This window comes from Sorex araneus, chromosome 7, assembly GCF_027595985.1.
Source record: "Sorex araneus isolate mSorAra2 chromosome 7, mSorAra2.pri, whole genome shotgun sequence".
Lineage (NCBI taxonomy): Eukaryota > Metazoa > Chordata > Mammalia > Eulipotyphla > Soricidae > Sorex > Sorex araneus.
In genome coordinates this window covers 11339234-11352848 of record NC_073308.1, presented here as the reverse complement: position 1 = coordinate 11352848, position 13615 = coordinate 11339234, and the positions used below count along the sequence as shown (strand labels likewise).

The 13615-nt window shown below is 57.1% G+C and overlaps 1 protein-coding gene across 1 annotated transcript in view; it reads left to right on the top strand.

Moving 5' to 3' along the window:
- Positions 1-13615, top strand: part of ADCY1 (adenylate cyclase 1) — an 86708-nt gene that overhangs the window by 56966 nt on the left and 16127 nt on the right. The window contains exons 11-14 of the mRNA XM_055144588.1: positions 285-369; positions 7955-8044; positions 8600-8835; positions 8971-9097. Of these exons, the coding sequence (XP_055000563.1) occupies positions 285-369; positions 7955-8044; positions 8600-8835; positions 8971-9097 (538 nt within the window). The remainder of the gene's footprint in view (positions 1-284; positions 370-7954; positions 8045-8599; positions 8836-8970; positions 9098-13615) is intronic.

Here is a 13615-nt window from a genome sequence, read left to right as displayed (position 1 = left end):
GGACCGGTCGGGGCCGTGCCCCATAACTCAGTCCTTCCTTTGTAAGGTGGCCATACCAGAAGCTGTGAGGTAGGAAGATCCTGCAGGGGAAGGTGGAAGGGGTTGGACACAGGAGGGACGCGGCCACCCCCACCCCTGCCAAGAGAACCAGAGTGGAGAGTCCCAGGCTGGATGGCTGGAAGCTGCGGGGCTGGTGGCAGGAGGTGGGTGAGGGCGGGTTCCCAGGTGGCTGGCAGGCATGTCAGCCCAGTCTTGGTCCTGGTGACATGTGTCTTTTGTCACAGGAACCTGGCCCTCCTGCTCCTTCTGGTGTTCTGCATCTGCTTCCTGCTGGCCTGTGTCTTGTACCTGCAGGTCACCCAGGTCCAGGTATGTGCCCTTATATGATGTCCCTGCCAGAGCAGCATGCAGTGTCTTCCAGCATGCAGTGTGGTGTGTGAGGGAGTGGTGGTGCATGGAGTCTGAGAGAGCAGTGTGTGTGTGGTGTCTGAGGGAGTGGCATGCATGGTTCTGAGGGAGCAGTGTGTGTGGTGTCTGAGGAAGAAGTGTGTTTGGTGTCTGAGGGAGCAGTGTGTGTGGTATCTGAGGGAGCAGTGTGTGTGTGTGTGTGTGTGTGTGTGTGTGTGGTGTTTGAGGGAGCAGTGTGTGTGTGGTGTCTGAGGGAGCAGTGTGTGCCTTCAGCATCCAGGCTGGCAGCTAAGGTGGTTCGGTCTCTGGCTCTCTGGCCAGTTGAAATTACTTTCTCTTTTTGTGCTGGACGTTTGAGGCCTGTGCCTTATGGTCTTGGGGCGGGGTGGCCAGTGGTGGGGGGAGGGTCAGTGGGGACTCAGCAGCCCCAGGCTGACGTTGTAGAGTGTTGCTTCAGGTCAGGAGAACCATCACTGGTGCTTTCCTGTCTGGGGATGGGGGGGTCCATGTGGAGCATTCTGCTCTGACTGGTGTGTGGTGCCTCTCACTGTGGCTAAGCTCTGTGTGTCCTGCTCATAGGAAAGGGCCTGTCCCCAAGTCCACATTCCCTTCTTGCCCCCCAGCCTTCACCGCCACCATTTCCTCGTGTGACATCTTGTAATCCCGTCATTAGTGCAGGATTGTTGCAGACAGCTGCCCTTCAAACAGTCACATCTGGCTTATTCACTTGGCTTCCTTCTCTTTTCGTCAGCAGCTTGGTTTGCTTTGAAGAGAACGGCACATTCTGGGTTCACGCCACCCTCAGCTCTTTGTCTTCCATAGGCCAAGTGACATCGGGTGTGATAAACTTTAAAGTTCACACTGCAAATAAGTTGCTTTAAGCACTTCCTTTTGCAGGGAGGGTTTTGGGCCACACCCGGTGATGCTCAGGGGTTACTCCTGGCTCTGCACTCTGTGTAGGGTGCTGGGGATGGAACCTGGGTTGTCTGTGTGTAAGGCTGGCACCTCCTCCCCTCCGCCTCGCTGGTAAGCATTTACCTTCGAAGGGAGACACAGCGCATGGGCTCCTGAGACCTCAGACATGTGCCCCGTGTTTGGTGGCTCCGTGGCCCCGTGTGGACAAACAGCAGGAGGTGAACAGAACAGAAGCCACTGCTGGGGCAAGGGCAGGAATGAAGATTGAGCCAGACAGCCCAGGAGCCCTCGAATCCAGAGGCCCCCGAGACTCCGGAATCCCATCTGTGGGCCCGAATGAAAGGAGTTTCCTCGTGCGCTGCAGGCGGCTGCCACTCTCCGGGCTCCCAAACTCGTGCAGAGCCAGAGCAGTGCGTGCCAGGTGAAAGCTTCGGTTACCCACTGTCGAGACCCTCTGACTCCGAGGTCACACTGAGGCTCAGTGGGGGCCCCTTCTCCTGCACACTCTGTTTCTCGGTCTCTCGAGCTGCATCCCAAGGTGCCCTCTGGCCCTCAGCTTTGCAGAATGCAGGTCCTCGCTCCACCATGTTGGGGTCTTTCATCCCACGGAGCTCCTGCTGTGTGGATGCTGCATCCAGGGCCGTGTGGTTGCAGTCACAGTGCTGGTGACGTTTGTCGCTGTCTGGACAGCCAGCAGCTGTGAGCAGGTTCCACAGCCAACGCTCAGGGCCCATGCTGGACTGGCCACAGCCTGCAACAGGGCGTCTGCTCAGGTCCTGACTAAGCGCCCACTTTCCCCTCGGTCACAGCCATTTTTCATGCTCTTTCAGGCGCATCTTGTTGAGGTTTGTATGATTGTTCATATTTCAGTGTCACAGTCCCCAGATCCACAGTTGAGCAAGGTGGCCAGTGGTCTCTGCGCCTGCCCCTCTGAGCTCCTGGCAGGCTCCCTGCAGCCTCTGAGGCTCCCCTTCTTAGCCTCAGAACAGGCTTTCCACGGCTGTTCACCCTCCGTGTGCGGCCAGTCACAGCTCCATCAGCAGGCGCGACCAGGCCCTCCCTTTCTCTCTCTAGGAATGTGACTTGGTTCTTTCGCAAGTCTCTGGTTGGCAGCTCCGGTAACTTTCAGCGGTAACGTGAGTGTGTAGGCTTCCAAGGCAGGGAAAGATCAGGGCTGCAGCATCTGCTGGTTGGCAGGTGCCTGCAGCCCAGCTGTGTCCCCTTCCCAGGCCAGCTCAGGGGGGGCACTTTCCGGCCTCTCCCTGGAGTACTCGAGACTGCCAGCCTGAGCCCTCGGAGGGAGCTCACGCAGGGTGTCACTTTCCTCTGCGGGAGGAAGTTCCTTGTGGGACTGACCTGGCCCAGTGGGTTGGAAAGCCCCAGGCAGAGGAGAGGAGGTGGTTGGGGGCTCAGCATGGGCTTCTCTTTGTCTGCTCCCTGCAGGCACCTGTGGGCCGTGCTGCCTGGGGCTTGTAAGGAGACCGTGTTGGCATTCAGGTGGCCAGATGTTTTCTGTACATGTCTGTGCCTATTCTCAGTTCCTAACTTGATGCTGGTGTGATGCTTCTCAGGAGGCACTCGGGGGCCTGGGTGTAGTGGACCCGGCCAGGTTCCGACCTCCGGCCTCACCCCTTGGCCTCCCCATAGCACACTGGCTCGCCCCGCTGCACAGACTCCTCAGACCCACATGTGGGGTGACAGTGCTTCCGGGTGGATGGGCCCGTGGAATCTGGAGGGTGACAGTGCCTGGGAGGTGCAAGTGCTCCCCCTCGCGCCCCCACCCCCCGCCTCCCATACCTGCCCTTGCCCCTGCAGCCCTTGGGTCTGGCTGTTCCAGGACAAAAATCTTTTGTAATAAGCCAGTGATCTGTGAGTTGCTGGAGTTCCCCGAGCCTTTCTAGAAAGTTAATGGAGCCTGAGCAGGGGGTCCTGGAAGCGTTTGAGCTGTGAAACCTGCTGCCTGGGAGCCAGCGAGCAGCCACAGGACGCAAAGCACCCGCGTTTGGAGGGGGGTCTGAGAACTGCCCTTCTGTGGCCGGAAGCCTGGAAGCCTGGCCACGGGCTGGTGGGTGGCGGGGACGGGTCCGATGCTCTTTCTCACGCAGGTGTGTCGGGAACAAGCTGAGCGTAGCTCTGGGACGTGTTGGCGCACAGACGAGCACATGTGTGTTGGATGTGTGTGGGAGAGGGTGGGCAGAGTGTCTGTTTCTGCTTTCTGCCGGGCTGAGAAATGGAAATGGGCACAGGGGAAGGTCCACAGCAGGTGTGGCCAGGGCGGCCCCACGCAGGGCGGTGGTGAGCAGCATGGGGGGAAGCAGCTCTCGGGCCGTGGTGGAGAGCCGCCCCCGCCTGGGCCCTGCTCTGTGAAACCCTCCAGCCTTGCCTGTGATTCCTGCCCTCCCCTGGCCATGGCCCGCTGCATCCTCTTGACCCTTTGTCACCAGCCAGGAAAACGAAACTCGACATTAATTTCATTTATTTAAGGTGACACCCAGCAGTGCTCAGGGCTCACTCCTGACTTTGTGCTCAGGGATCACCGGTGGCAGGGCACAGGGGACCCTCTGGGGCCTGCGCATGCAGAGGAAGTCCTGCTCTCTGTATTTCCCTTCTGGCTCAGTGGCATTTTTTTTTCTACTTCCCATTTTAGCACAGCGGTCGGGCTTTCTCCTTTCACGAGGCCAACCCGTGTTTGATTCTTCCGCCCCTCTCAGAGAGCCCTGCAAGCTACTGAGAGTATGGAGCCTGCACAGTAGAGCCTGGCAAGCTACCCGTGCGTATTGGATATGCCAAAAACAGTAACAAGAAGTCTCTCAATGAGAGACGTTACTGGTGCCCGCTTGAACAAATCGATGAGCAATGGGATGACAGTGACTTCCCATTTTCAAGACACTTTCTTTTTTTTTTAAGTGTAGGAGTACTGCTATTTATTCAGCCATTGATGAAGCTGTTTCAACTCCATTGATTAAGCTGTTTGAATTCCATTGATTAAGCTGTTTGAATTGGGCATGAACTCCACGTTACATTTTTTTTTAACTGAATCACTGTGAGATACAGTTACAAAGCTTTCGTGTTTGAGATTTAGTTTTACAATATTTGAACACCAATCCCTCCACCAGTGCACACTTTCCACCACCAGTGTCCCCAGTATACCCCCATCCCCACACCCCAGTCCTCACCCTGCCTCCATGGTAGGAAATTTTTCCAATACTCTCTCTACTTTGGGGCATTATGTTTTGCTCAAATTTTCCCACCACCATTCAAGCCCGCCTGCCAGGGGCAGATGCTAGATCATTGCTCATTTTGAGTATCATGGGTGCTGCGGCCACTCGCTTCTGGAATCCTAGATTGTACACGGTTAGGTTCCAGAGACATTTCTGTAGGGCCTAGTCCATTTTGGGATTCAGTTGGGCGTCTCTGGACCAGGTCTGTTAGTGCGCTAATGATGGTGCCCGGAGGCACATTGTGGACGTGACAGCCAGGCCGATGAGTGGGTGGGGACCCGGCAGAGACAGCCCAGCACCTCGCCGCCATGTGGCATGGAGATTTAGTCCTGCAACCTGCATACTGGGCCTTGCTTGTGGAAGCTCTTGGTTGCCTGGATTCCACCTGGAGTAGCGGGGAGACTGCACCTGTTCCATCTGGGGTGCACTGGTGAAACTGGCTTGGTATGGGGCCTGGAGAGATCTCGGCTCTGTGGTGTCTTCTGGGACTCGCTGCTGTGTCTCTGGGCCAGGGCTGTTGGTACACTAAGGTGGCGCTCGGAGGCACATTGTGGGCATGATAACCAGGCTGAAGAGCAGGCAGGCAGCTGGGGATAGCCCGGCGCCTCTGCCGCCATGCATCTTGGAGATTCAGTCCTGGACCCAGTGGCTTTTGTTCCTTTTTCCCCAAGGCATCAAACATGGCTGTGGGTGTTACCAGTGCCGAGGTTTCAGGGCTGCAGAGCTCCTGCCCGCACCCACACCTGTGTCCAGGTGCCCCCACCATCCTCCCCTGGTCCCACAGAGCCAGACTGATGCTGCATGCGTGAATGTCACTGTGTGCTGCCCAGCTTCTGGCACTGCACTAGACAGGATCTGCAGGGCTATCTCAGTCTCTGATCCTCAAGGTGGTGGTCCCGGGGCAAGGCCAGAGCTAGCCAGGTGCGTGCCCAGTGATGGAGCGTGAGATGTTCTGCCCACCTGGGCAGTTCCTGGGGAGGCCTGCAGTGGGAAGGCAGTGCTCTGCTCCCTGAGCACGTGTGTTCTAGTGTGACCCGTCTGCTGCTGAGGCATGACGTGGCTAATGAGGGTGACGCCTTGTGGCTGCGTCAGCTTGTCCACGGTCAGTGCTGTTGCCACAGGTCCCTCCTCGCATGTCCGTTAGAAGGTTCTGGACTTGGGCGCAGTGTTGGTGTGTACTGTGGCAGGCTGAGTGCTCTGCAGTCCATCCCGCCCGCTCTGGGGAGCAGAAAGCCCCATGCACCTCCTTCACCACCACCATGGGTGTTTGGGTCATGGGCCCACGGGACAGTGGCTGTGGTGACTGATGTCCCCCTCTGCTGAGGTTACCATTGGTGAATGCTCGCATGGGCCAAGCATGTTCACAGTTTTCTCCCACTTGGCCAGACTGACCCGTATCCCTCTTCCGCTCGACACATTTTCCTTGTGCCTGATCTTCCGATCTGCCTCTTTTTGGCCCCTCACTGTCCAGGCCACTGGCCGCTGCCCAGGGGTTGATCTGCAGCCACACTTCTAGTCCCCTCTCTGCAAGTAAGCTGGGGAGCGGGTGCTATCTGGGGGAGTCCATGGGGCGTTTCCTGAGGCTGGTTTTCAGGGCAGGGGAGCTGCATCTCAGCCACAGGGTCCAGCTGCCCTAGGCCCATGCCACAGTGGGCCCTGAAGCTCCTGCTCAGACAGTGGCCGGGCCCCAGGGGAAGCTGGGAAAACAGGAACCCAGGGCTGCTGCTGACTCCAGCCCTGGGCAGACACAATCGCCCTCGCCACGGCCAGTGGGGCACGAGGTCGCCTCCTTCTGCTCAGCCCTGCAGTGACTCTGCTTTCCCCGGAGGTCGATTGGCCCACACTGGCAGGGGTCCTTCCTGCTCTGCACTCAGAATCACTCCTCACAGTGCTCGGGGCTCATGTGGAACGGTGGGGATCAAATGCGGGCAAGCAACCCTGCTGCTGTCCTGTTGCTCTGGCCCTCTGCTTTCGTCTAGCCCTGGGCAGTCATAGGCGAGTGTCCAGGCCAGGACTCCAGTGGCTCTTGAGCACTGGTTTTGAGGAAAGACCGAGAAGGTGTGTGGAACTAACTGCTGCTGACAGGATGGGGAAGAGGAATCTCGGGGGGTCAGAGTCTCAGGAGAAATGAGGCTTTCTGGTGGCCTGGCCTACGGTGGGTTTAGCATCAAATGGATCCGCAGCCCCCCAGAGTGGCTGAAGCACCTGCTCGCCCTTTGGTGCAGCCAGGAGGTGTCAGAGCGCACTCACTGGGCGCGTGGGTGTGTGCTTCTGCAGAGAAGAGTCGACACGGGAGACCTCTGTGCCATTTCTTCCTGGTTCCTAGCTCCAGGGCTGTGCCCTGGGGTCCCACCGGGCCACCCAGGAGCTGCACACCCCTGCCTCACTGAGACTCCAATCCCACCCCAGGGGCCAGGGCTCAGCCCAGGAGGGAAGTGCTGCAGGCCGCGGCATGGGCAGTGGCGGAGAGCAGCCCCCTGCCGCACAGCTCTGCCGGTGTCTGGTGGAGGATAGTCGTGGACACTGCTCTGAGCCCTGTCCTGGGCGTGAGTGAGCAGGCAGGGGGTGGGCAGCAGCAGGCTGAGTGTGGAGGGGGCCTTGGAGGGGTGCCCTCTGCTCGGCCCTGTCCTGCAGCTGGAAGGGTCACTCGTGCCATGAATGTGAGTCTGAGGAGAGCTTCTCACTTGGTGAAAATGTTTGCTGGATGTTGCTGAACGTGTTAAAAGAAACTAGAGTTAGGGGCTGGAGCGACAGCACAGTGGGGAGGGCACTTGCCTTGCATGTGGCAGACCCAGGTTCTATTCCTGGCACCCCATATGGCCCCTGAGCCCACCAGGAGTGATCCCTGAATGCAGCAAGACAGAAGTAAGTCCTGAGCACAGCCAGGTGTGGCCCCCAAACAGACAGACCAGAAAAGGGATATTGACCGATATTAAATCAGTATGATTTTTTTAAAAAATTAGAGTTAACCAATTTCTAATACTAAACTCCATCTAATTTATTAATACATGATCTATTGGAAACACACTTATAAGTATTATTTACCTTTGTGAGGAAAATAATCAATCTCAGTTCAAACATATAAAAAATAAGTGAAGAAATAATTCGTGAGCTAGCAGGACTCAGTTTGAAGTCACTTTGAAGATGCCAAGACAATTAACGCACTGAGACTGTCTCAGTGCTGAGCACGTCGGAGTGTGAGTACAGAGGAGGAAGGCTGTAGCTTCCAGGGAAACCAACATATGTATGGTGCAGGGCGCACGTGTGAGATGAGTGTGTGCACTAAGCAGGGGTGCATGTGGGGGCCCCTCAGAGGCCCCAGTGCTCAGCTGCCTTGGGCTGGGATTGTTTTCTGCCACATGGCCCAGCTTCCTGATGTACTCTGGGGAAGTGACGCGTTTGCCGCGCAGTGTTTTCCAGGCTGCCTGACCATCCAGATCCGCACCGTCCTGTGCATCTTCATAGTAGTCCTGGTCTACGCCGTGGCCCAAGGCTGTGTGGTGAGGAGGGCAGCCCGAGGAGCTGGGGTTGGGGGAGGCTCGTGGGTTCAGAGACGGGCCTGAGCACGCAGGAGCCAGTGGGGGACACGCTGGGCCTGGAGGAAACAGGACCTGTACCTTCCTAGTGCAGGGAGAGTAGAGCCGGATTGGAGGGGCAGCAGGGAGGCAGGGAAGAGGAGGAGGGACAGGGAGGGGGTGGGGGCAGTGGAGGCAGGACGGTCTCTGTGGCTGGTGCAGGAGTAACTCAATGGCTGGTTCTCTGAGGTGGGGATGGGACTCGTGCTCAGTTGCTCGAGCGTCAGTGTGGACACTGAGCAGGGGGCCTGTGGGGCCCCACTGGGGGGAGTGGGGAGTGGGTACGGGAAGTGTGTAGAGGAAGTGTGTACGGGGAGTGGGTATAGGAAGTGGGTACGGGTTAGGGTTTGGGAGTGGGTTTGGGGAGTGGGTACTGGAGAAGTGGACTGTGGGGAGGAGGTTTGGGCAGCGGCCGGTGCTGTGATGGTTTGGGCCTGCTGAGTTCTGAGGCCGTGCCCTGCCCCGCCCTGTCCCCCCCAGGTGGGCTGCCTGCCCTGGGCCTGGAGCATCCGCCCCAACGCGTCCCTGGTGGTCCTGACGCCTGGCGCCCCCTCTGGCGACGCTGTGCCCCACGCTCTGCTCTGCGGCCAGGTGGGCACTCTGCCCCTGGCCGTGTTTCTGCGTGTGTCCTCCCTGCCGAAAGTGATCCTGCTGGCCGTGCTCACGGCGTCCTACATCCTGGTTCTGGAGCTCAGCGGCTACGCGGAGGCCGTGCGGTAGGTGTCTGTGGTCAGGGCAGACCCGCAGGAGGGCCTGGAGCGGGGGCTCCCTGTGCCTGTCCCGCACTCTGAGGAGGGTCTGTACCGGTCACCGAGCCTTGGTGCTGACTTGGTCTCCCCCATTCTCCTCAGCGGCGGCACTGTGTCTGGGCACAGCTCGGAGCCCATCATGGCCATCCTGCTGTTCTCCTGCGCCCTGGCCCTCCATGCCCGGCAGGTGGACATCAAGCTCCGGCTGGACTACCTCTGGGCTGCGCAGGCAAGCGGAGCCCTTTCTGCACCCTTGGGAGTGGGTGGCAGTGGGGTCTCTGGGCTCCTGGGGCTGGTGGAGCTGGAGTGGGCAGTGTGCAGGAGGCCAGGCAGCTTAGTGCCACGGCCCGCTGAGTCCTGTCCATGTGCTCCCGAGGGGCTGGGCGCAGGGCTCCCAGGGGCTCAGAAGCTCCTGAGAATGCTCCATCTCACCCCCTGACTAGTTTCCAGTGGGTCTGTGGGGATGGCCCAGGTGCTTGTTTATTTGTTTTTAACAGATTTGCAGGGATTACTTATAAAAGTTCCGACATAGGCCTAGAGAGTTAGGACAGCATGTTAGGCTTTGACTTGAATGTGACTGACCCAAGTTCAGTCCCCAGGCTCAGCCAGGAATGAGCCTGAGCACAGAGTCAGGAGTGAGCCTTGAGCCCGGAGTCAGGAGTGAGCCTGAGCACAGAGCCAGGAGTGAGCCCTGAGCACAGCCAGGTTTGACCCTATGCACAATCAGTAAGACCCTCTGTGGGGCCACTCCTACTTAGCAGCGGGTATGCCTGAGCTTCTCCCCATGGTCCCCTCCCAGACACGCCAGCTCTGTCCACATCCATGCCTGGGCAGGCCACCCCCTCCACATAGGCCTGTCAGCAAGAGGGCTCCTGGTAGCTCTTTCTTTGCCCGGAGCCAGCAGCCCCGCTGCAGTTCCTCAGGCCCTGAGAGGCGAGCCCTGGGGTTGGCGTCTGGGAAGGAGAGACATGGACAGACCCCCGCCCGTTGACAGAGAGTGAGGCAGTGATGCGGGCACCCAGGCAGTTGCTGTCCCTCGGTGGAACTGGCCTGGGAGGGCCAGGTTGGCTACGCAGGCTCCTGTGGTTGGAGAGGCGACAGCGGGATCGCGAAGGTTCTTCATTGTTATTTCAGGCGAATGCGAGACTGTGTCACCATTCTGAGTGTGCGTTGTCTGGATGTGTTGTGTGCGTGTGCCTGCAGCAGAAGCTCAGTTAGTTTTCCACAGCTGACTTGCTGAGCTGCAGTCTGCATGACCCACCCACATACATGGGGCCAGTGTCGTCAGAGCGGGTGACCACCCCAGAGTCCCCTTCAGGATACTCTGTGTCTCAGACTCCCGAGCACTGCTGGCCACCTTGCTGTGCTGTGCACTTGCCTCCTTTGTTTCGGGGACCTTCATGTCGGCAGCACTGCTCTGAGAATCTGCTCCTGTACGTCCCTCGAGGCTGGGCTGCTGAGACCCTGGCCCGCAGGGACCAGGACTGCACCAGCCCTGGGTTTGGAGTCTGGATTCCAGATTCCCACCAGCAGAGGCTTCCGCCTCCGTGCCCTGGCAGACAGGCTAAGGCCTGTGCTCACGCAGGCAGCTGGTCCCAGGTAGGCGTGGACTCACGGGCTGCTCTGGCTGCCTGGCCGTCAGCTGCAAGGTTTTGGCCATGGTCTTGCTTGGGCTGGGAAGACCTTCCCTGCCTCCTCTGGGGAGCACTGGGGACTGTGCTGAGGGCAGGAATGGGTCTGTGGGAGAGGGTCTGTGAAGGGCATCACCCTGGACACTGCTCAGGGCTTGACAGAGGGGACCCCCCCGGTCGCATCCTGCTTGGGCAGGGTTGACAACAACTTCCAAGCTGTGGGGCTGGATCCCATCACTGTTCCTGCAGGGCAGGGCTTGTGGAGTCAGGAGCCGAGGGGGAATGTGAGAACCATCGGGGGACATCCACCTGGTCATGAGGGCTTCTGGGAAGATGCATTGGAAGTGACGCCCTGGGTCCACCTATGGCTGACTGTTGAGTATCAGGAAGTGGTGGCAGTGGAGCTGCTGGTCTCTGCAGTGAGGGCAGAAGGCGCACAGAGGTGGGCGGGGCGGGGGGAGCACCCCAGGCACTGCCAGAGTCCCCTCAGCCTCAGGCATGAAAGAGGTGCCAGAGCCAGGGGCAGGCATCACACTCTGGATTTGCAGCCAGGAGCTTATGGTCAGCAGGGACATGGCCTCCTCTCGCACTGCTGCTGGCACTCGTTTGGCTGAGTCAGCCCGACAGAGCACGGGCAGCAGGGCCGGCCAGACCATGGGATCCAGTGGCAGAGGCCAGCACACTCTGTTCCCCAAAGGGAGAGCTGGCCACCTCTCAGGTGGACAGTGCCCCTCGCTCAGTGACTTGACTCCCGCTGCCCACCCAGGAACGAGCTGTGCCTCGTGTCAGCTCGAGTCAGGTGTGAGTTTGGACGTGGCGCCTGAAGAGGGTGGCCTTGGAATGGCCTGGGAAGCTGAGACCTGGCAGTGGGCTCAAGGACCATGGAGCACCCCAGAAGGCCCAGGGGTCTGCTTCTTCTGCAGAGACCTCCAAGGAGGACTTACCTTCCCGAGCCTGCAGGCACCTGACTGGACCTCTGGTTCTGTTTGAATGTTCCTCAGGAGAGTTGTGGTCCTGCCCGGGACTCTGTACCCAGGGCACCTTTGTCCCCAAAGATTCCCCTTCCAGGAAATTCAGTGCAGAGGATCGCCTGTGTGTCACGGGGAGGGTGGCCTGCACAGGACACTTAGACATACTTTTTCCATGGCTTTGGACCAAGAAATGTCTCCTCATCCACTCGCAAACTCAGCAAAGTCACCTGCTGCCCTTTGCCCCATCTGCCCTGCAGATGGTAGTGTGGGTCGTGCAGAGTGCCTCAGAGGCCTCGAACACTTGCAGAATTGTCTGCCAGTGCCTCCCTACATTCATTATTTTCTAGACCAGGATGACCATTTGCACCAACTCCAGTAGACAAGCTTTTCTCTGTGACCTTGGCCTCAGCCCTCCATCTACCTCTGTCACCAAGCTTCTTAGACTTCTTGGGCGCATGACTCCATATGGGGGTGAAGTAACTGAATGTGGAGCTTGTGAAAATATTTTAAATTTCACTTAAAAATAAACTTCTTTATGATTTTTATTAGCGAGAGTTTGGTTTGTGTCCCTGTTTTACATACCTATAGAACCGGGTTGGAACAATTTCTTGAGAAGTTCTGCTCCATAGGAATGCTTTCCTCACCATGATTGGGGCCTCACAGCTATTCTCAGCCAACCTGCCGGGGGTGGGTGCCAGGGCCTAAGGATGCGGTGCTGCTTGGGATTACCTGGGGTGGTCCAGGGCCTCTGGGAGTATCACTGGTGATGCTCAGGGTGATGCTTCAATTCGAGAGATTGCACTTAAAGCACTGACTTTCTGGCCCTTAGTGATTTGTCTTTTCGTGAAGTTCCTCTTTGACCTATGTATTTTTACTTTCTCCTGAATACTTAGGTTTAATTTTCTCTCACTTTCTTAGTATTTTTCCCCATCTAGGATCATGCATGTAGGGGCTCTCGGGACCTAAGTGCCTGTACTGGCCACAGCGCCTCGTCCCTGCGAGCACGTCATGCCCCTGAGGTGACTGCACTGACAGGCTGCTTCTGTGCTGGAGAGACCTCGTTGTCCTCTTCTCTCTGATGTGCTGTTTCAGTGCTGCTAGAGCTGAGTCCCACAAACTTCGATAGTTTGTGCAGTTTCACTCTCATCTTGTTCGAAGCACTTTCTAATTTTCCTTTTATTGAATTTTCCTTATACCAAAAGGTTATTCAGAAATCTATTTTATTGCTGAGAAGTTTGCAGAGATCTTTCTGTTACTGGGTTCGTAGTCATTACACTTTGGCCGGACAACTGCCTATCATGACGCAGAGCTCAGGCCCAAGTCTGCACCATGCACATTTTGCGTGGCCTGTGGCTGTGTCCCTGTGACCATCAGGACCATTGTTGTTCTCCGGTCTTTCTACCTTTTTCATGTTTTTGGGCCACAAATGGCTGTGCTTAGGGATCACTCCTGAAGGACTCAGGACCCGATGGGATGCTCGTGACTGGACCCAGGTCTGCCACAGGCAAGGCAGGCGCCCTCCCCACTGTACTGTCGCTCTAGCCCCAGGTCTCTGTGCCTTTACTGACTTGTTATTTTAGAGAGAATATTTTAGGATTTGTAAACTGTGACTGAACAGAATTTCTTGCAGCTGTTTTTGTTTTGTGTATTTTGATGATCTGTGTATTGCAGAGGCATTTAGCATCGCGTCCACTTGACGTCAGGAGCTTTGTCTGTCTGGTCACTGTACACAGACCGTCTCTCCCCGTAGAGGAGCTTAGCTCTGAGGTCTGTCTCTCTGAAACCAACTCTTTAATTTTGTTGCTTCCACATATTTTATCTTTAACCTATTTGTATCTTTACTTAAAATGCTTTTCTTTGAAAGCAATATACAATCAGTTCTTGCCTATTTTAAATTGTAGGAGTTCTGCTATTTATTCAGCCATTGATTAAGTTGATTGAGCTGGACATGAACTCCAATTACTTTATTTATTTATTTATTTATTTATTTTGCTTTTTGGGTCACACCCAGCGATGCTCAGGGGTTACTCCTGGCTTTGCACTCAGGAATTACTCCTGGTGGTGCTTGGGGGACCATATGGGATGCCGGGGATCGAACCTGGGTCGGCCGCGTGCAAGGCAAACGCCCTACCCGCTGTGCTATCG